A 20,414-nucleotide genomic window follows, 5' to 3' on the forward strand; every position below is an offset into this window, starting at 1 on the left:
AAGCCATCCTCTCTTTAACTTCAGATTTTTCACAGATGGCATCAAGTTACCATCCAAAATTTGCTCAAATTTTATTGAATCCATTTTTCCTTCTACTCGTGAGATGTTCCCTGTGCCACTGGCTGCAACACAACCCCAAAGCATGATTGATCCAACCCCATGCTTAACAGTTGGACAGAGGTTCTTTTCATTCAATTCTGTGCCCCTTCTTCTCCAAACGTACCTTTGCTCATTCCGTTCAAAACGTTCAATTTTAACCTCATCGGTCCACAGAACTTGTTTCCAAAATGCATCAGGCTTGTCTATATGTTCATTTGCAAAGTTCAAACGATGATTTTTGTGGTGAGGACGTAGAAGAGGTTTTCTTCTGATGACTCTTCCATGAAGACCATATTTGTACAAATATCTCTTTATAGTGGAATAGTGACCACAACTCCAGTGTCTGCCAGATCTTTCTGGAGGGATCGTGCAGTCAAACGTGGGTTTTGAATTGTTTTTCTCACAATCCTGCGAGCTGTTCTGTCTGATATTTTTCTTGGTCTTCCAGATCTTGCTTTAGCTTCCACTGTTCCTGATGACTGCCATTTCTTAATTACATTCCGAACAGAGGATATTGACATCTGAAAACGCTTTGCTATCTTCTTATAGCCTTCTCCAGCTTTGTGAGCGTCAACTATTTTCAGTTTCAGTTTTCTAGACAACTGCTTAGAAGAACCCATGGTGCTGATTGTTGGGGCAAGGTCAGATGAGTCTGGGCATTTAAAACCTTTGAGATTGACATCACCTGGTCTTCCCAGACGATGATTGAGAACAATCCATGACACTGGCAGGTCTCAGCTTTGCAAAGGGGGCAGTGCATGCTATAAATTCCGAAGCCACTCCTTCCTTGCCCGGGTGGTATGTTTGGGATCATTGTCATGTTGGAAGACCCGACCACGTTTCATCTTCAATGCCCTTGCTGATGGAAGGAGGTTTGCACGTAAAATAAATTCTCAACACGTGCAAAAAAAAACGCCAATCGGCTCTGGCAGCAAAAGAAAAATCTGAACCCTTGGCTGAATAAATAGATTAAATAAATATATATTTGCTGTTTTACTTACCAAATGAGTTTGTTTTTTTCTTATCTTTGTGGGTTTTTTTTTATAATTCAGCCGGTTTCATGTTTTGCTCTTCTTCTGTCCTTCTGTAGTGTTCTACCTGTCCTCAGCAGTTCATGCAGAAAAAGCATCTGCAGAGCCACATGATCAAGATGCATGGAGAGCCCAAACCCCACGCCGTGAGTATGAGGGTGCTGGGTGACCAATCCAGAGAGAGGAGAGTCCAGTACTAAGGTCCCGGTCCTCTCCAGTGAGGGGGGGGGGTCACATTGTGGATGAGACCCATAAGAACCGAAAGCATGTGTGGAATTATTGTTGTCACAACCATTCAGATACTTTTAACCCCTCGCCCTCCAGTGGATTCGCCCCCCCTCCTGACCAGACCATTGTTTGCGATATGGCGCTGCTTTACTGTAACTGACAATTGCGCGGTCATGCCACGCTGCACCAAAATGATTTTTATGTCCTTTTTTCCACAAAAAAAGAGCTTTCTTTCGGTGGTATTTGATCCCCTGTGTGCTTTTTATTTTTTGCACTATAAACAAAAAAATACCGACAATTTTGAAAAACAAACCCATATTTTTGACTTTTTGCTATAAAACATGACCAATAAAAAGATTTTAAAAAAATCAAATTTCGTCATAAATTTAGGACAAAATATATTCTGCTCCGTGTCTTTGCTAAATCCATCCATCCATCCATCCTGCGGGGATCGCCGGCTTTCTTTACAACTTACCTTTTTGTGGAGCGGGTCCGGTGTCACCCCGTATAGGTTGCATGTCGACGATCCCCGCAGGATGGATGGGCTCTGCAGATTGGGGAGCATAATGGATCGGACTTCTTTCCATTATGTTCAGTTCACAGATCCGATCCATCCTGCGGGGATCGTCAGCATGCAACCTATACGGGGTGACACCGGACCCGCTCCACAAAAAAGGTAAGTTGTTAAGAAAGCTGACAACCCCTGCAGGATGGATCAGATCTGCGGAGTGATCATAATGGATCAGAGTCCGATCCGTTATGCTCAATCCACAGATCCGATCCATTCTGCGGGGATTGTCAGAGAGGGGGTGTCACCGACGTAAGGGACGCCTCTGCAGGGGATACTGATCTTTACGGGATACACATCTTAACGCAACACTAGATCTTGATTTGGCCGCTCAGTTTATGTTCCCCCCCCCCCCACTGGGGCCGGTGCCTCATTTATTTGCTGAGCATCCAGAGCCAGACACTCCCCTTGCCTGACGAGCACCCAACTGACGCTTGTCACATTGCAAGGCCTCTTGCCTCCCTGTGAGTAGTTCCCAGGTGTGGTGCTGGAGACAGAGAGGTGTTTGAAATTTTTTTTTTATCAGGACAAGTAGATTTGGACTCCGATTTAGTCCCTTGGACAAGTAGTTTTCTAAAAACAAAAAAAAAAAAGTGCACACCCCTGAGAACACTGCTGGTTTTCACTGTGGGAAAAAATATATGGTGGACGGGCTAGAGATCCACTTTTTAAGCTCGACCCTCCACAACAGTCCCAGTTTCTCATGTGACCCCCGGGCAAAAGTGAGCTGCCCACCCTTGCGTTAGACAGCGTGATAACGTAAATCGCCATGCTGAGATGCTCATGCAGATTTACAGAAAATAAAATAAAAATTATATATATATATATATATATATATATATATATATATAAATGTGTGTGTATATATGTATGTGTGTATTTTGTTGGTCACATAAGTGAACCGCACCCTTACGCCCAACATTCGCTGTCTCTAATGATAGCATTCTGTTGCAGTGCCCCACATGCGGGAAGTGTTTCTTCACACGGACAGAACTTCGGCTGCACGAAGCCTTCAAGCACCGCGGGGAGAAGCTGTTTGTGTGTGAGGAGTGCGGTCACCGAGCCTCGAGCAGGAGCGGCCTTCAGATGCACATCAAAGCCAAGCACAGGTCTGCCATTCAGGTCTACAAAACAATGGGTGCTGTTCTGTGCACAGAATGTACAATAGGGGAAATATCTGTATTATCTATCAGTCCCTTTGGAGTGGCCTATATCAACTACTGGGTCATGGTTTCCTCTCCGCTCCAGATCCTTTAACCTCCCATTGAGCCTCCCAGCTCCCATACTACACCCTGACCTCCCATAGAGCCTCCCAGCTTCCATATTACACCCCGACCTAACATACAGCCTCCCAGCTCCCATCCTACACACCGACCTAACATAGAGCCTCCCAGCTCCCATCCTACACACCGACCTAACATAGAGCCTCCCAGCTCCCATCCTACACCCCGACCTACCATGGTGCCTTCCAGCTCCCATCCTACACCCTGACCTCCCATGGTGCCTCCCAGCTCCCATCCTACACCCCAACCTCCCATAGAGCCTCCCAGCTCCCATCCTACACCCCGACCTCCCATGGTGCCTCCCAGCTCCCATCCTACACCCCGACCTCCCATGGTGCCTCCCAGCTCCCATACTACACCCCGACCTCCCATAGAGCCTCCCAGCTTCCATACTACACCCCGACCTCCCATGGTGCCTCCCAGCTCCCATACTACACCCCGACCTCCCATGGTGCCTCCCACCTCCCATACTACACCCCAACCTCCCATAATGCTTCCTAGCTCCCATACTACACCCTGACCTCCCATAATGCTTCCTAGCTCCCATACTACACCCCGACCTCACACCGTGCCTCCCAGCTCCCATACTACACCCCGACCTACCATAGAGCCTCCCAGCTCCCATACTACACCCTGGCCTCCCATAGTGCCTCCCAGCTCCCATCCTACACCCCGACCTCCCATAGTGCTTCCTAGCTCCCATACTACACCCCGACCTCCCATAGTGCTTCCTAGCTCCCATACTACACCCCGACCTCCCATAGTGTCTCCCAGCTCCCATCCTACACCCCGACCTCCCATGGAGCCTCCCAGTTCTCATACTACACCATGACCTCCCATAGTGTCTCCCAGCTCCCATACTACACCGCGACCTCCCACAGTGCCTCCCAACTCCCATACTACATTCAACCTCCCATAGTTCGAGCATCCCATACTGCACCCCGACCTCCCATAGAGCCTCTCGGCTCCCATACTACACCCCAACCTCCCATGGAGCCTCCCAGCTCCCATAGTACACTCTAGCCTCCCATAGTGCCCTCAGCATTCCCCATTGGCCCATAGTCTGCTACAGAGTCTAGCCCTCCATAGTGTCTCCAATTCTCATCCCCTACAGGGCCACCACGTCTGCGGCATAGTTCCCTAACCCCCTTCAAAACCTCCGTCTTCCCACAGTCTTCCAGCATTCCCATACATGTTTTTTGCATCCCCATACTTTTGCTCTAGAGCAGCGGTTCTCAACCTGTGGGTCGCGGCCCATTTGGGGGTCGAACGACCCTTTCACAGGGGTCGCCTAAGACCATCGGAAAACACAGATTTCCAATGATCTTGGGAACCGAGACACCGCTCCTCTATCCGTCTCCAGGCGGGTCCGCCAACATGCAGATACGTTTACATACGAGTACCCGGCGTGATGATGACATTGTGCCAACCCCATCACATACACCCTGTACAAATGCAGGTGTATGTGACAGGGTTGGCGCCATAATGTGCTTATGTGGACCAGTCACACGTGTAAAGAGCAGCTACTGTGTAGAAAGCAGCTGCTGTGTTAACCACTTCCAGTCCGGACACTTTCCCCCCCTTCCAGTCCGGACACTTTCCCCCCCTTCCAGTCCGGACACTTTCCCCCCCTTCCTCCCCTGCCCAGGCCAATTTTCAGCTTTCAGAGCTATCACACGTTGAATGACAATTGCGCGGTCGTGCAACACTGCACCCATATGAATTTTTTTGCATTTTTTTGAGACCGATAAAGCTTTATTTTGGTGGTATTTATTCACCGCTGGGATTTTTATTTTTTTTTTGCTATGTAAATTAAAATGTCCAAAAATTTTGGAAAAAGTATTTTGTTATAAAATTTTGCAAATAAATCATATTTCTTCATAAATCTTGGCCAAAATGTATTCCGTTATCTTTTTAGTAAAAAAAAAAAAACCCAAATTAGTTTATAACAAAAATTATAATTTTTAAACTTTTTTATTGTTACATTTTTATTTTATTTTTTATATTTTTTTTATTTTTTTTTTACATACTGTCTAGCAGTACAGTGTCACCATAGTGACACAGTACTACTTGTGGGGAGTGATGAAGGTTTTCTTTTTTTTTTTTTTTTTACACTGATTGCTTTTACACCCATAAAGGCTGTAAAAGCAATCATTTCTCCTTCTCTCTTCCAAAAAAATAACCCAAATTAGTTTTATAACCAAAAATTATATTTTTTTTACATTTTTGATTAATTTTTTATATTGTTTGGGGTTTTTTTACATACTGTCACCCTAGCAGTACAGTGTTACCATGGTGACACTGTACTACTTGTGGGGGGTGATGAAGATTTTTTTTTTTTTTTACACTGATTGCTTTTACACCCATAAAGGCTGTAAAAGCAATAATTTCTCTTTTCTCTCTGGCTGCATTCTTGCAGCCATTGAGAAATACTGTGTGAGCTGTGATTGGTCACAGCTTGTCACATGGTACAAGGCTGTTTGGAATGGCCCTGTACCATGTGACCTCTGTGATCATTCAGATTTCACAGGTAGTAAGCAATGATGTCAGAAGTGACATCTTGCTTACTACTCTGCATGTGATCACTGATTGCCCAATCAGTGATCACATGATCGGGACCTCGCAGAGAGGTCCTGTATGACGATTGGTGTTTCACTGTGTCCGGAGGACACAGCGGGCACCGGATCGCAGTGCGCACAAGCAGGGGTCTGGGAAGGCCATTTATATACAACGGCTGGACGGGAAGTGGTTAAAAGCAGCTACTGTGTTGAAAGCAGCAGTATTGGAGGTAAAACGACACTTCATGAATTATAATTGCTGGGTAAATGTAAAATCATTAACTACTGCAAAAAGAAATATCTGTACCATGGGAACGTAATCTGGATGCTGATTGGTCTTTATATATTCAGCTGTGGTTGGTGTGAATACTGCCCCCTTGTGATAGTAACAGGTAAGTAAAAAAAACAACACAGAATGGTAAATCATAGGAAACTTTAATGAACTGTATTGACTGAACTATGCCATGTATCATCTTTTGTATTATTAAAGCTATTGTTATATATTATTTTCATTAGCAAACCATCCCATGACAATGGATCGTGTAGAGAAGAACGTTGAGAAAAGAAAATATAGTGAGGATTTTTTACAGTATGGTTTTACCTCAATAATTTGTATTAAAGGGTCACGGCATTAGGAAGGTTGAGAACCACTGCTCTAGAGGAACCCTTGAAATAATTTTTCAGGATTTGAGGAACCATCTGATAAAACTAATTCATTGGGGGTCAGTGTGAAAGCTTACCTTTCCATTGGTACTCTGTGGAAAGAATGTTGTTTACATTGGTGGATAGTGAGAATAATCATTGGTGATCAGTGGGAAGAATGTCTCTTACATTGGTGGTCAGTGGGAAGAATGTCCCTTACATTGGGGGTCAGTGGGAAGAATGTCCCTTACATTGGTGGTCAGTGGGAAGAATGCCCCTTACATTGGTGATCAGTGGGAAGAATGTCCCTTACATTGGGGGTCAGTGGGAAGAATGTCCCTTACATTGGTGGTCAGTGGGAAGAATGCCCCTTACATTGGTGGTCAGTGGGAAGAATGTCCCTTACATTGGGGGTCAGTGGGAAGAATGCCCCTTACATTGGAAGTCAGTGGGAAGAATGCTCCTTACATTGGTGATCAGTGGGAAGAATGCTCCTTACATTGGTGATCAGTGGAAAGAATGTCCTTTACATTGGTGGTCAGTGGGAAGAATGCTCCTTACATTGGGGGTCAGTGGGAAGAATGCTCCTTACATTGGTGGTCAGTGGGAAGAATGTCCCTTACATTGGTGGTCAGTGGGAAGAATGCTCCTTACATTGGTGGTCAGTGGGAAGAATGTCCCTTACATTGGTGGTCAGTGGGAAGAATGTCCCTTACATTGGGGGTCAGTGGGAAGAATGTCCCTTACATTGGGGGTCAGTGGGAAGAATGTCCCTTACATTGGTGATCAGTGGGAAGAATGTCCCTTACATTGGGGGTCAGTGGGAAGAATGCCCCTTACATTGGTGATCAGTGGGAAGAATGCCCCTTACATTGGTGATCAGTGGGAAGAATGTCCCTTACATTGGGGGTCAGTGGGAAGAATGCCCCTTACATTGGGGGTCAGTGGGAAGAATGTCCCTTACATTGGTGATCAGGGGGAAGAATTTCCCTTACATTGGTGGTCAGTGGGAAGAATGTCCCTTACATTGGAGGTCAGTGGGAAGAATGTCCCTTACATTGGTGGTCAGTGGGAAGAATGTCCCTTACATTGGTGGTCAGTGGGAAGAACACTCCTTACATTGGGGGTCGGTGGGAAGAACGCCCCTTACGCTGGCGGTCGGTGGGAAGAACGCCCCTTACGCTGGCGGTCGGTGGGAAGAACGCCCCTTACGCTGGCGGTCGGTGGGAAGAACGCCCGTTACGCTGGCGGTCGGTGGGAAGAACGCCCGTTACGCTGGCGGTCGGTGGGAAGAACGCCCGTTACGCTGGCGGTCGGTGGGAAGAACGCCCCTTACGCTGGCGGTCGGTGGGAAGAACGCCCCTTACGCTGGCGGTCGGTGGGAAGAACGCCCCTTACGCTGGCGGTCGGTGGGAAGAACGCCCCTTACGCTGGCGGTCGGTGGGAAGAACGCCCCTTACGCTGGCGGTCGGTGGGAAGAACGCCCCTTACGCTGGCGGTCGGTGGGAAGAACGCCCCTTACGCTGGCGGTCGGTGGGAAGAACGCCCCTTACGCTGGCGGTCGGTGGGAAGAACGCCCCTTACGCTGGCGGTCGGTGGGAAGAACGCCCCTTACGCTGGCGGCCGGTGGGAAGAACGCCCCTTGCGCTGGCGGTCGGTGGGAAGAACGCCCCTTGCGCTGGCGGTCGGTGGGAAGAACGCCCCTTGCGCTGGCGGTCGGTGGGAAGAACGCCCCTTGCGCTGGCGGTCGGTGGGAAGAACGCCCCTTGCGCTGGCGGTCGGTGGGAAGAACGCCCCTTGCGCTGGCGGTCGGTGGGAAGAACGCCCCTTGCGCTGGCGGTCGGTGGGAAGAACGCCCCTTGCGCTGGCGGTCGGTGGGAAGAACGCCCCTTGCGCTGGCGGTCGGTGGGAAGAACGCCCCTTGCGCTGGCGGTCGGTGGGAAGAACGCCCCTTGCGCTGGCGGTCGGTGGGAAGAACGCCCCTTGCGCTGGCGGTCGGTGGGAAGAACGCCCCTTGCGCTGGCGGTCGGTGGGAAGAACGCCCCTTGCGCTGGCGGTCGGTGGGAAGAACGCCCCTTGCGCTGGCGGTCGGTGGGAAGAACGCCCCTTGCGCTGGCGGTCGGTGGGAAGAACGCCCCTTGCGCTGGCGGTCGGTGGGAAGAACGCCCCTTGCGCTGGCGGTCGGTGGGAAGAACGCCCCTTGCGCTGGCGGTCGGTGGGAAGAACGCCCCTTGCGCTGGCGGTCGGTGGGAAGAACGCCCCTTACGCTGGCGGTCGGTGGGAAGAACGCCCCTTACGCTGGCGGTCGGTTTGAAGAACTCCCCTTACGTTGGCGGTCGGTGGGAAAAACGCCCCCTTACAGATGGCTAAAAAGATCATTGATGTCGTGCTACTGACTCTGTCACGTGACATTGACCCTGGAAATATGTAGGCACCATCAAATGATCAATCATCCACAGCTCAAGGATCCCTTAGCAACCTCTGGAGGAATTGTAGTTGAGAATGATTGTATTAGAGTATGGACTGAGCATTTACTAAGTCAGCTGACTAGTGCATAAACGTTGTGGAGGGTCCTGGTAATAAATGGGAGGGCAGTGAAGTCTTTTTGCAGCACACGATTGGTGGGAGACTTGTAGGAAAATCTCATTATGCAGTTCAAATGACCGATCACACGTTACCCTGTACCACCAAACCTAAAACAGAACCTGTAGTGAGCAGGTATGGAGGCAGCCTTTGTTGGTGAGCAGGTATGGAGGCAGCCTTTGTTGGTGAGCAGGTATGGAGGCAGCCTTTGTTGGTGAGCAGGTATGGAGGCAGCCTTTGTTGGTGAGCAGGTATGGAGGCAGCCTTTGTTGGTGAGCGGGTATGGAGGCAGCCTTCGTTGGTGAGCGGGTATGGAGGCAGCCTTCGTTGGTGAGCGGGTATGGAGGCAGCCTTTGTTGGTGAGCAGGTATGGAGGCAGCCTTCGTTGGTGAGCGGGTATGGAGGCAGCCTTCGTTGGTGAGCAGGTATGGAGGCAGCCTGCCTCCATACCTTTGTCTTCATGCTGACTCTTCGTCTGCAGACTTGTTTTGGGTACTTCAATGCCAAAGACATATGTATTGCCTATAGATAAGCTCTAAAGATTCAGTTTCTTTCCCTTTGACAGGAATGAACGTCCATTTGTATGCGAGTTCTGCCACCATGCCTTCACCCAGAAAACCAACCTCAATATGCACCTCAAGACTCACACCGGAGAAAAGCCTTTCCAGTGCCACCTGTGCGGGAAGACGTTCAGGACACAAGGTGTGTGGGGCAGGCTAAGGACTGCATGGGAATGAGGGTTTGTTTGTACAGAGGATGCTGACTGCAATGTTATCAGCCAAAAATCATGGAATCTATTTTTTATTTGTGGTATTTGGGACATATACACATTGGAGGTGCTTGATAGTGCTGCTTTGGAAATGTCTAGGCATCTAGATTGTAAGCTCCCAGGATCAGGGCCCTCCTTTCCCTCTTGTATTGAACTGTATTGTTGCTGTACTGTCTCCCGTTATATTGTAAGTGCTGAGCAAACTGTTGGCGCCATAAATCCTGTATAATAATAATAATAATAATAATAATAATAAATCCTGTATAATAATAATAATAAATCCTGTATAATAATAATAATAATAATAATAAATCCTGAATAATAATAATAATAAATCCTGAATAATAATAATAATAATAATAAATCCTGTATAATAATAATAATAATAATAATAATAAATCCTGTATAATAATAATAATAATAATAATAAATCCTGAATAATAATAATAAATCCTGTATAATAATAATAATAATAATAAATCCTGAATAATAATAATAATAAATCCTGTATAATAATAATAATAATAATAATAAATCCTGTATAATAATAATAATAATAATAATAATAAATCCTGTATAATAATAATAATAATAATAATAAATCCTGTATAATAATAATAATCTAGTGTGCGGTCCAGTGCCACTAAAAAGATCGGTTACAATATGGCTGACAACACCTTGACACGCCTCACTGAGCTTTTTTGGTGCAGTAAAGGATTCTTTCTGGCAATTCAACCATGCAGCTCATTTTTGTTCAAGTGTCATCATATTGTACTCCTTGAAACAACCACGCTGTCTTTTTCCAGAGCAGCCTGTCTTACACCTGTTGATACTTGTGGGTTTTTATTTGTATCCTGAGCCATTCTTCTGGCAATTGTGGCTGCCATCTTTTTTGGTCTACTTGACCTTGACTTGGCATCAACAGATCCTTAAATTTTCCACTTCCGATTGAGTAATCGAATACTGCTGACTGGAAATGTAATCATATATATAATCTTCCATTACCTTGCTACGCAGGTCTTTTGATAGTTCTTTTCTGCTCCCCATGGCTCAGTATCTAGTCTTCTCAGTGCATCCATGTTGGAGCTAACAAACACATTGACTATTTATACACAGACACTAATAGTAATTTAAAAAGCCACAGATGTGGGAAATGAGCTTTTAACTGCCATCGTAACCCGTGTGTGTCACCTGTACCAAGGCTGAACATTCCAGGGGGTGGAAACTTTTGATCCGGGCCTTTTGGGGTATTTCGGTTATTATGATTTGAGAAGAAGCCAAACAACTATGTGATAATAAATGGCTTCATATGATCACTGTCCTTTAACCACTTCCAGTCCGGACACTTTCACCCCCTTCCTGTCCAGGGCAATTTTCAGCTTTCAGCGCTATCACACTTTGAATGACAATTGCGCGGTCATGCAACACTGTACCCACGTGAATTTTTTACCATTTTTTTGAGACAGATACAACTTTATTTTGGTGGTATTTATTCACCGCTGGGATTTTTATTTTTTTTTGCTATGTAAAGGAAAAAGTCCAAACATTTAGAAAAAAAGTGTTTTTCTTATAAAATTTTGCAAATAATCTTTCATCATAAATCTTAACCAAAATGTATTCTGTTATATTTTTAGAAGAAAAAAAAATAAGTCAAATTAGTTTATAACCAAAAATTATAATTTTTAAACATTTTTTTTTACATTTTATTTTATTTTTTTATATTATTATTTATGGGGTTTTTTTTCACATACTGTCACCCTAGCAGTACAGTGTCACCATGGTGACACTGTACTACTTGTGGGGGGTGATGAAGATTTTTTTTTTTACAGTGATTGCTTTTACACCCATATAGGATGTAAAAGCAATCATTTTCTCTTTCTCTCTCTCTGCATTCTTGCAGCCATTGAGAAGTACTGAGTGTGCTGTGATTGGTCACAGCTTGTCACATGGTACAAGGCTGTTGTGAATAGCCCTGTACCATGTGACCTCTGTGATGATTCACAGATTTCACACGTAGTAAGCAATGATGTCACAAGTGACATCTTGGTTACTACTTTGCATGTGATCACTGATTGGCCAATCAGTGATCACATGATCGGGACCGAGGTCCCGTCCGACGATCGGTGTTTCACTGTGTCCGGAGGACACAGCGGGCTCCGGATCGCGGTGCTGCGCGCTCCCAGGGAGCGCGCACAACTAGAAAAGGCGGGTGCCATTTATGAACGGCAACTCGCCCCTGGAGTGCCACCGCCCTGCCGTTTATAAACAGCAAGCGGACGGCAAGAGGTTAAAGCGGAGTTCCATCTGAAAAAAAAAAAAATAAGTCGGTCCTGCGGTGTCCTCACCACGGCTGGTTTCATTTGACGTCCTCCCAGGATAATAGGGTTCCCACAGTTCTGTTCCTCTTTAATGTACAAGATCCTTTATTATTAGAGCTTCTTCCTCTGACTGCTTTTGTTGTTTTGTGACTTCAGCCAGCCTACATAAGCACAACCGAACACACACGGGGGAACGGCCGTTCAGCTGCGAATATTGCGATCAGCGATTTACAGACAAAACTCCGCTCCTGAGGCACGTCGCCAGCCGACACCAGGAGGGCAGACCGTACTTCTGCCAAGTCTGCGGCAAAACCTTTAAAGGTAAGAAAAGTTCTGTATACTGGTGCCGGTTCGATTCGCATAAGTTGGGCCAGAACTAGCCTGTGGCATAAGTCCCCGGGCACACTGGATGCGAATTGGCATGCGATTATTATGTCATGCGACTTGCAAGTTGCACCCTATTTTTCGCAATTAGATCGGTCATATTGGTGCGGTTAGGACTTGGCCAGAGCCGCACCGATTTCTAAATGAGTCCATGCACGACTTTTGGTGCGATTTGCATAGACCTCTGCGTCAGATGTTTTGCAAATCGCACCTGAAATCGGCATGAATTTGAAATCATGTGACTTCACTGTCAAAGTCGGGTTTGGTGTGACCGGGGGGGGGTAATAGAAGTTGGCTGCCTCTGTCAGAACCTAATGCAGGCCATAGACGGTTCGTTTATCAGCTGATTTTTCATCCGAAAGAATAATCGGCCGATTTTCACACTCTTAGTGGGGCAATGGCATCGGCCGATTTTCACGGTTCCTCCTCATTTCGTTTATCGGACATGCTGGAAAATTCGTAAAAAACAGCCGATTTTCTCAATCATTGCTGGCAACATCGGTTTACAGAACGAACGATGTTTCGTTTTTCGGACGCAAAATCATCCGATAAACGAACCGTCTATAGCAGGGGTAGGCAACCTGCGGCTCTCCAGCTGTTGCAGGACTACAAGTTCCATCATGCCTCTGCAAGTCACAGCTGTAACTGTCAATTTTGCAATGCCTCATGGGAAATGTAGTTCCACAACAGCTAGAGAGCCGCAGGTTGCCTATCCCTGGTCTATGGCCTGCATACAGTTGTTTGACTTTAGAACAGCAATTTCCGAAATGTATTGAAATCTGCAAACCATATGATGCCCTAATAATGATTGTTCCTGGGGCCCTGCTCGGGTATATTCTCTGCACAGTCAGGCTACAGAACTCCTGGTGCCTTTTCAATAAATATTATTGGCTGAGCTATGGAGCTAAAGGACAACAAAGAGCTGACTTCTCCTGTTACAACATTTCATTCCTTTCTCCTATAGCGTCCGAGCAGCTGCGCGTTCACGTGGCCAGGCATCGCGGCGTGAGAAAGTTTGAGTGCACAGAGTGCGGGTACAAGTTCACTCGGCAGGTGAGTGCAGTGCAGTTGGCTAAGGGAAGCATTGCGTTGGCCTGCATTGCCCAGAGAAACCAATCCAAATTGCCCTTTTGCTTTTCCTGTGCAAGGTGAAGAGGTGAAAGGGAAGTTTTGATTGGTTCCTATGGACAACACGCCAAGACATCCTTTGGCTTCATTTATAAAGATCAATTGTGTGCTCTTCTTTAATGTTTGACTTCCTCTTCTGTAAACTGGGATTATGTAAAAGAAACACACACACGCGCATTTGAACCCCCTGCGATTTTGCAAGTTCTCCCATTTAGAAATCATGGAGGGGTCTGGAATTCACATTGTAGGTGCATTCCCACTCTGTGAGGCAGAATTTTTTAAAAAAATTCAGGAAATCACATTGTATGATTTGTAAAGAATGTATTTGTCTCGCACTGCTGAACAGAAGTATTTGAACCCCCTGCGATTTTGCAAGTTCTTCCACTTCTCCATCATGGAGGGTCTGACATTCACATTGGAGGGACATTCCCACTCTGAGGACAGAATTCAGGAAATCACATTGTATGATTTGTAAAGAATGTATTTGTCTCGCACGGCTGAACAGAAGTATTTGAACACCTGAGAAACGGCAAGAATTCTGGCTCTCAAAGACCTGTTACTGCGCCTTTAAAAAGTCCACCTCTACTCCACTCATTCATCTCACTTAGTAGCACCTGTCTGAGCTCTTTAAAGACACCTGTCCACCCCACAGTCAGTCAGACGCCAACTACTACCATGGGCAAGACCAAAGAACTGTCAAAAGACACCAGAGACAAAATTGTGGACCTCCACAAGGCTGGAAAGGGCTACGGGGCAATTGCCAAGCAGCTTGGTGAAAATAGATCAACTGTTGGGGCAATTGTTAGAAAATGGAAGAGGCTAAAGACGACTGTCAGTCTCCCTCGGACTGGGGCTCCATGCAAGATGTCACCTCGTGGGGTATCACTGATGATAAGAAAGGTGAGGAATCAGCCCAGAACTACAAGAGAGGAGCTGGTCAATGACATGAAGAGAGCTGGGACCACAGTTTCACAGGTCACTGTCGGTAGAACACTACGTCGTCATGGTTTCCAATCATGCATTGCATGGAAGGTTCCCCTGCTCAAGTCATCACATGTCCAGGCCCGTCTGAAGGTTTCCCTGCTCAAGTCATCACATGTCCAGGCCCGTCTGAAGGTTTCCCTGCTCAAGTCATCACATGTCCAGGCCCGTCTGAAGGTTTCCCTGCTCCAGTCATCACATGTCCAGCCCGTCTGAAGGTTCCCCTGCTCCAGTCATCACATGTCCAGGCCCGTCTGAAGGTTCCCCTGCTCCAGTCATCACATGTCCAGGCCCGTCTGAAGGTTCCCCTGCTCAAGTCATCACATGTCCAGCCCGTCTGAAGATTTCCCTGCTCAAGTCATCACATGTCCAGGACCGTCTGAAGGTTCCCCTGCTCCAGTCATCACATGTCCAGGCCCGTCTGAAGGTTCCCCTGCTCCAGTCATCACATGTCCAGCCCGTCTGAAGGTTCCCCTGCTCCAGTCATCATATGTCCAGGCCCGTCTGAAGGTTCCCCTGCTCCAGTCATCACATGTCCAGGCCCGTCTGAAGGTTCCCCTGCTCAAGTCATCACATGTCCAGGCCCGTCTGAAGGTTGCCAATGATAATCTGGATGATGCAGAGGAGGCATGGGAGAAAGTCATGTGGTCAGATGAGACCAAAGGAGAACTTTTTGGTCTAAACTTCACTCGTCGTGTTTGGAGGAAAAAGGATGAGTTGCATCCCAAGAGCACCATCCCTACTGTGAAGCATGGGGGTGGTAACATCATGCTTTGGGGGGGCTTTTCTGCGAAGAGGACAGGACGACTGCACTGTATTAAGGAGAGGATGAATGGGGCCATTTATTGTGAGATTTTGAGCAACAACCTCCTTCCCTCAGTCAGAGCATTGAAGACGGGTCGTGGCTGGGTCTTCCAACATGACAACGACCCGAAGCACACAGCCAGGAGAACCAAGGAGTGGCTCCATAAGAAGCATATCAAGGTTCTGGAGTGGCCTAGCCAGTCTCCAGACCTAAATCCAATAGAACATCTTTGGAGGGAGCTGAAACTCCGTGTTGGTCAGTGACCGCCCCGAAACCTGACAGATCTAGAGGAGATCGGTGTGGAGGAGTCGGCCAAAATCCCTGTTGCAGTGCAAACCTGGTCAAGGACTACAGGAAACGTCTGACCTCTGGAATTGCAAACAAAGGCTTCTGTACCAAATATTAAACACGGATCTTCTCAGGGGTTCAAATACTTCTGTTCAGCCGTGCGAGACAAATACATTCTTTACAAATCATACAATGGGATTTCCTGAATGTTTTTTTTTTTTAATTCTGTCTCTCAGAGTGGGAATGTCCTACAATGTGAATTTCAGACCCCTCTATGAAATCATACCCACAGTTGATCCAGAGGAAGGCAAAAAAAAATACAGCAAAGCATGATCCAATGTGTTCCTGGTGGGAACAAAAACTCCTTCCTGATCCCCCAAGAGGCAATCGGATATTCCATGGATCAACTTTACATATAATATATATATATATCTCCCAGAAGTGAGTCCCCCCCCTCACATTTTTGTTAATATTTGATTCTATCTTTTCATGTGACAACACTGAAGAAATGACACTTTGCTACAATGTGACGTAGTCAGTGTACAGCTTGTATAACATGTACATTTGTTGTCCCCTCTAAACAACTCAACACACCGCCATTAATGTCTAAACCGCTGGCAACAAGTGACTCCACCCCTAAGTGACAAGGTCCAAATTGGGCCCAATTAGCCATTTTCCCTCCCCGGTGTCATGTGACTCGTTAATGTTACAAGTTCTCAGGTGTGAATGGGGAGTGGGTGGGTTACATTTGGTGTCATCGCTCTCATTCTCTTATACTGGTCACTGGAAGTTCAGCATGGCACCTCATGGCAAAGAACTCTCTGATGATCTGAAAAAAAGAATTGTTGCTTTACATGCAGAATGCAGCCAGAGAGAATGAGAAATTATTGCTTTTACAGCCTTTATGAGTGTAAAAGCAATCAATGTAAAAAAAAAAAAATCTTCATCACCCCCCACAAGTAGTACAGTGTCACCATGGTACTGCTAGGGTGACAGTATGTTAAAAAAAAAAAAAAACCCATAAATATAAAAATGTAAAACTTTTTGTTTTTAAATTATTTTTGGTTATAAACTAATTTGGGTTATTTTTGTTTTTTACTAAAAATATAACTGAATACAGATTTCTGAAGAAAGATTATTTAATTGCAAAATTTTACAAGAAAAACACTTTTTTTCAAAATTTTTGGACTTTTCCATTTATATAGCAATAAATATCCCAGCGGTGAATAAATACCACCAAAATAAAGTTTTATCTGTCTAAAAAAAAATGCTAAAAAATTCATGTGGGTACAGTGTTGCATGACCGCGCAATTGTAATTCAAAGTGTGATAGCGATGAAAGCTGAAAATTGGCCTGGACAGGAAGGGGGCAAAATTGTCCGGACTGGAAGGGGGGGAAAGTGTCCGGACTGGAAGGGGGGGAAAGTGTCCGGACTGGAAGGGGGGGAAAGTGTCCGGACTGGAAGGGGGGGAAAGTGTCCGGACTGGAAGGGGGGGAAAGTGTCCGGACTGGAAGGGGGGGAAAGTGTCCCGGACTGGAAGGGGGGGAAAGTGTCCCGGACTGGAAGGGGGGGAAAGTGTCCGGACTGGAAGGGGGGGAAAGTGTCCGGACTGGAAGGGGGTAAAAGTGTCCGGACTGGAAGGGGGTAAAAGTGTCCGGACTGGAAGGGGGTAAAAGTGTCCGGACTGGAAGGGGGTAAAAGTGTCCGGACTGGAAGGGGGTAAAAGTGTCCGGACTGGAAGGGGGGGAAAGTGTCCGGACTGGAAGGGGGTAAAAGTGTCCGGACTGGAAGGGGGTAAAAGTGTCCGGACTGGAAGGGGGTAAAAGTGTCCGGACTGGAAGGGGGTGAAAGTGTCCCGGACCGGAAGGGGGTGAAAGTGTCCCGGACCGGAAGGGGGTGAAAGTGTCCCGGACCGGAAGGGGGTGAAAGTGTCCCGGACCGGAAGGGGGTGAAAGTGTCCCGGACCGGAAGGGGGTGAAAGTGTCCCGGACCGGAAGGGGGTGAAAGTGTCCCGGACCGGAAGGGGGTGAAAGTGTCCCGGACCGGAAGGGGGTGAAAGTGTCCCGGACCGGAAGGGGGGGAGGGGGGGAAAGTGTCCCGGACCGGAAGGGGGGGAGGGGGGGAAAGTGTCCCGGACCGGAAGGGGGGGAGGGGGGGAAAGTGTCCCGGACCGGAAGGGGGGGAGGGGGGGAAAGTGTCCCGGACCGGAAGGGGGGGAGGGGGGGAAAGTGTCCCGGACCGGAAGGGGGGGAGGGGGGGAAAGTGTCCCGGACCGGAAGGGGGGGAGGGGGGGAAAGTGTCCCGGACCGGAAGGGGGGGAAAGTGTCCCGGACCGGAAGGGGGGGAAAGTGTCCCGGACCGGAAGGGGTTAATAAATATTTCCCGTCTTTTATAAAGGCTCACCTAAGACGGCACATGGAAATCCACAACCGGATTGAGAATTACAACCCTCGCCAGCGGAAGCTCCGCAACCTGATCATAGAAGAGGAAAAGAGCGTGGTCATCGGCCTACAGAGCGCCCAGGAGCTGGACGTCGGCCCGACGGAAATCATAGTGGAGACTATTAACGCCACCGCTCTGCCGGACGAGGTCACCGAGCAGAGACTGTGCCCAGAGGATGGCTTCCCGGCAGAGGTCATGGAAGAGTCTATAATCATCACCGCCACCGCCATACCCATCGAAGAGTGCGAAACGTGAGGAGCCGCCAGGGCCTCCCGCTGTGGTAACCTTTTTATTTTTTTTATTTAATTTATTGGACTGTTAAAACCACTTTACAAATAAAAGACAGTTGTGGAAATTGACCGAAACGACAAATTCGTATTTTTTTTTTTTTTTCTTCTCCAAGGATCTGGTCTTGAGAGTTTTCTTTTGCAGGGCCGACTTCAGTCACTTCTAGGGATCCTTCATCTGCTCGCTGCTTCTGATCCCTTTGAGCCGAACTCCAGGCAAGCATCAATATACACAAATGAGACACAATATTGTATGTGAGAACATAGTTATACAAAAGTAAGTGCAGCGCTAAAAGAATATGTGATAAAAATAATAAAAAGTCCAGATAAATGTACATATGTTGAACTCCAACTGAAGGTTGTAGCAATCCACAAGTGACAATTTACGCAGGTATCAGCAATAGCAGCAATAATACTTCAAGTGATGGTGCTCCAAAACAGTGGGGTAAGAATACGCACTCACCAGATGCGTAATGTATATACGCATTAAATCAGACAGCGGAGGTCCCCTTTCGGAATCAGATGTAGCCAAGCCAAGGATAATACTCCCTCTGGATACTGGTGATGTCTCAGGAGCTCTTAGGTGGTAAAGAATCCAGACAGCCAGAGGCCCCCTTTAGGGATGGGTGGGTGTAGAAGCCTGTGGTCTTAACATTGATAAACCAGCAACTATTGGAGAAGAAATTCTTTCCAGCTGAGTGACCGTTCCCTTGAGGTGATGTCACCAAGTGTATTCCACCACTTGGTGACATCACCACTTTGATCACCTCAAGGGAACGGTCACTCAGCTGGAAAGAATTTCTTCTCCAATAGTTGCTGGTTTATCAATGTTAAGACCACAGGCTTCTACACCCACCCATCCCTAAAGGGGGCTTCTGGCTGTCTGGATCCTTTACCACCTAAGAGCTCCTGAGACACCACCAGTATCCAGAGGGAGTATTATCCTTGGCTTGGCTGCATCCGATTCCTAAAGGGGACCTCCGCTGTCTGATTTAATAAGTATATACATTACGCATCTGGTGAGTGCGTATTCTTACCCCACTGTTTTGGAGCACCATCACTTGAAGTATTATTGCTGCTATTGCACTGATACCTGCGCAAATTGTCACTTGTGGATTGCTACAACCTTCAGTTGGAGTTCAACATATGTACATTTATCTGGAACCTTTTATTTTATCATATATTCTTTTAGCGCTGCACTTACTTTTTTATTGTTTTTCGAGGTTTTATATTGGTTACCTTTTTAGTGCTACAGCTGCTACCTATAGAGCGCTCACTTTTCTTTTATCTGATGAACACAGTTACATAGTTAGTCTGGCTGAAAAAAGACAAAAAGTCCATCCAGTTCAACCGTAGAACGGTCTTGCCAGCCAAATGATTTGCATTTCTGTCCATCCAATCCTGGGATTTACACACCTGTGCCCAGGGGTGTATTTACCACAAGGCACTTGCCTAGGGCGGCATTTTTCAGGGGGGAAGCACCTCCCCTCAGAAGAAGGGATGAAAGAAGGGAAGCGCGCACTATGGGAACCAGGTGGGATCCGAGAGGGGCTGCTTGATGGTGTATGTAGAGCCTGACTTGTTCCCGGGGATGTCTGGAACTGTGAAGATGAGTGTCTCTCTATCGTGGGGAGGGGGTAGTGGGAGGGGCAGGGATAGTGGGAGGCTCTCCCGGGTGGAGGGGCAGGGATGTTGTTAGTCAATGTCAGGCTCTCTCCGCTGGAGGGGGAAGGGTGAGTTGTGTTGGTCGGTGTCCATGGGGGCCAGACAGCATTTTTCTTGAGCCTTTTAGGCGCTTTTTTTTACTCAAAAACTCCTCCATGTGAAGGTAGCCTTACAGGTCTTGCCCCTCCCATCAGCCTGTGATTGGGCAGTAAAAAGAGAGGCGGAAAACTAAAATGCTTATCTTTCCCTTATCAGCATGCTTCTCGTCACCACCTGACTACAGCAGCTCAACTGATTGGCTTCTTGTGCTGTTTATTCCTCTCCCAGTCTGAGCTCTTCTGTACAGAGACTCTA

The 20,414-nt window shown here is 47.1% G+C and overlaps 1 protein-coding gene across 1 annotated transcript in view; it reads left to right on the forward strand.

Moving 5' to 3' along the window:
• The window catches only part of LOC149427610 (zinc finger and BTB domain-containing protein 48-like), a gene marked incomplete at its 5' end in the record, with an annotated part of 31,143 nt that extends 12,676 nt beyond the window's left edge, over window positions 1-18,467 (forward strand). Inside the window, 6 exon segments of the mRNA XM_089667854.1 lie at window positions 1,190-1,276; window positions 2,881-3,035; window positions 9,558-9,694; window positions 12,236-12,400; window positions 13,428-13,516; window positions 18,064-18,467. Coding sequence (XP_089523980.1) covers window positions 1,190-1,276; window positions 2,881-3,035; window positions 9,558-9,694; window positions 12,236-12,400; window positions 13,428-13,516; window positions 18,064-18,363 — 933 coding nt within the window.
• Window positions 18,468-20,414: the final 1,947 nt, after the last annotated feature.

Source organism: Staurois parvus, unplaced genomic scaffold (genome assembly GCF_062004578.1).
Source record: "Staurois parvus isolate SC_StPar_1 unplaced genomic scaffold, SC_StPar_1.0 ptg003625l, whole genome shotgun sequence".
NCBI lineage: Eukaryota > Metazoa > Chordata > Amphibia > Anura > Ranidae > Staurois > Staurois parvus.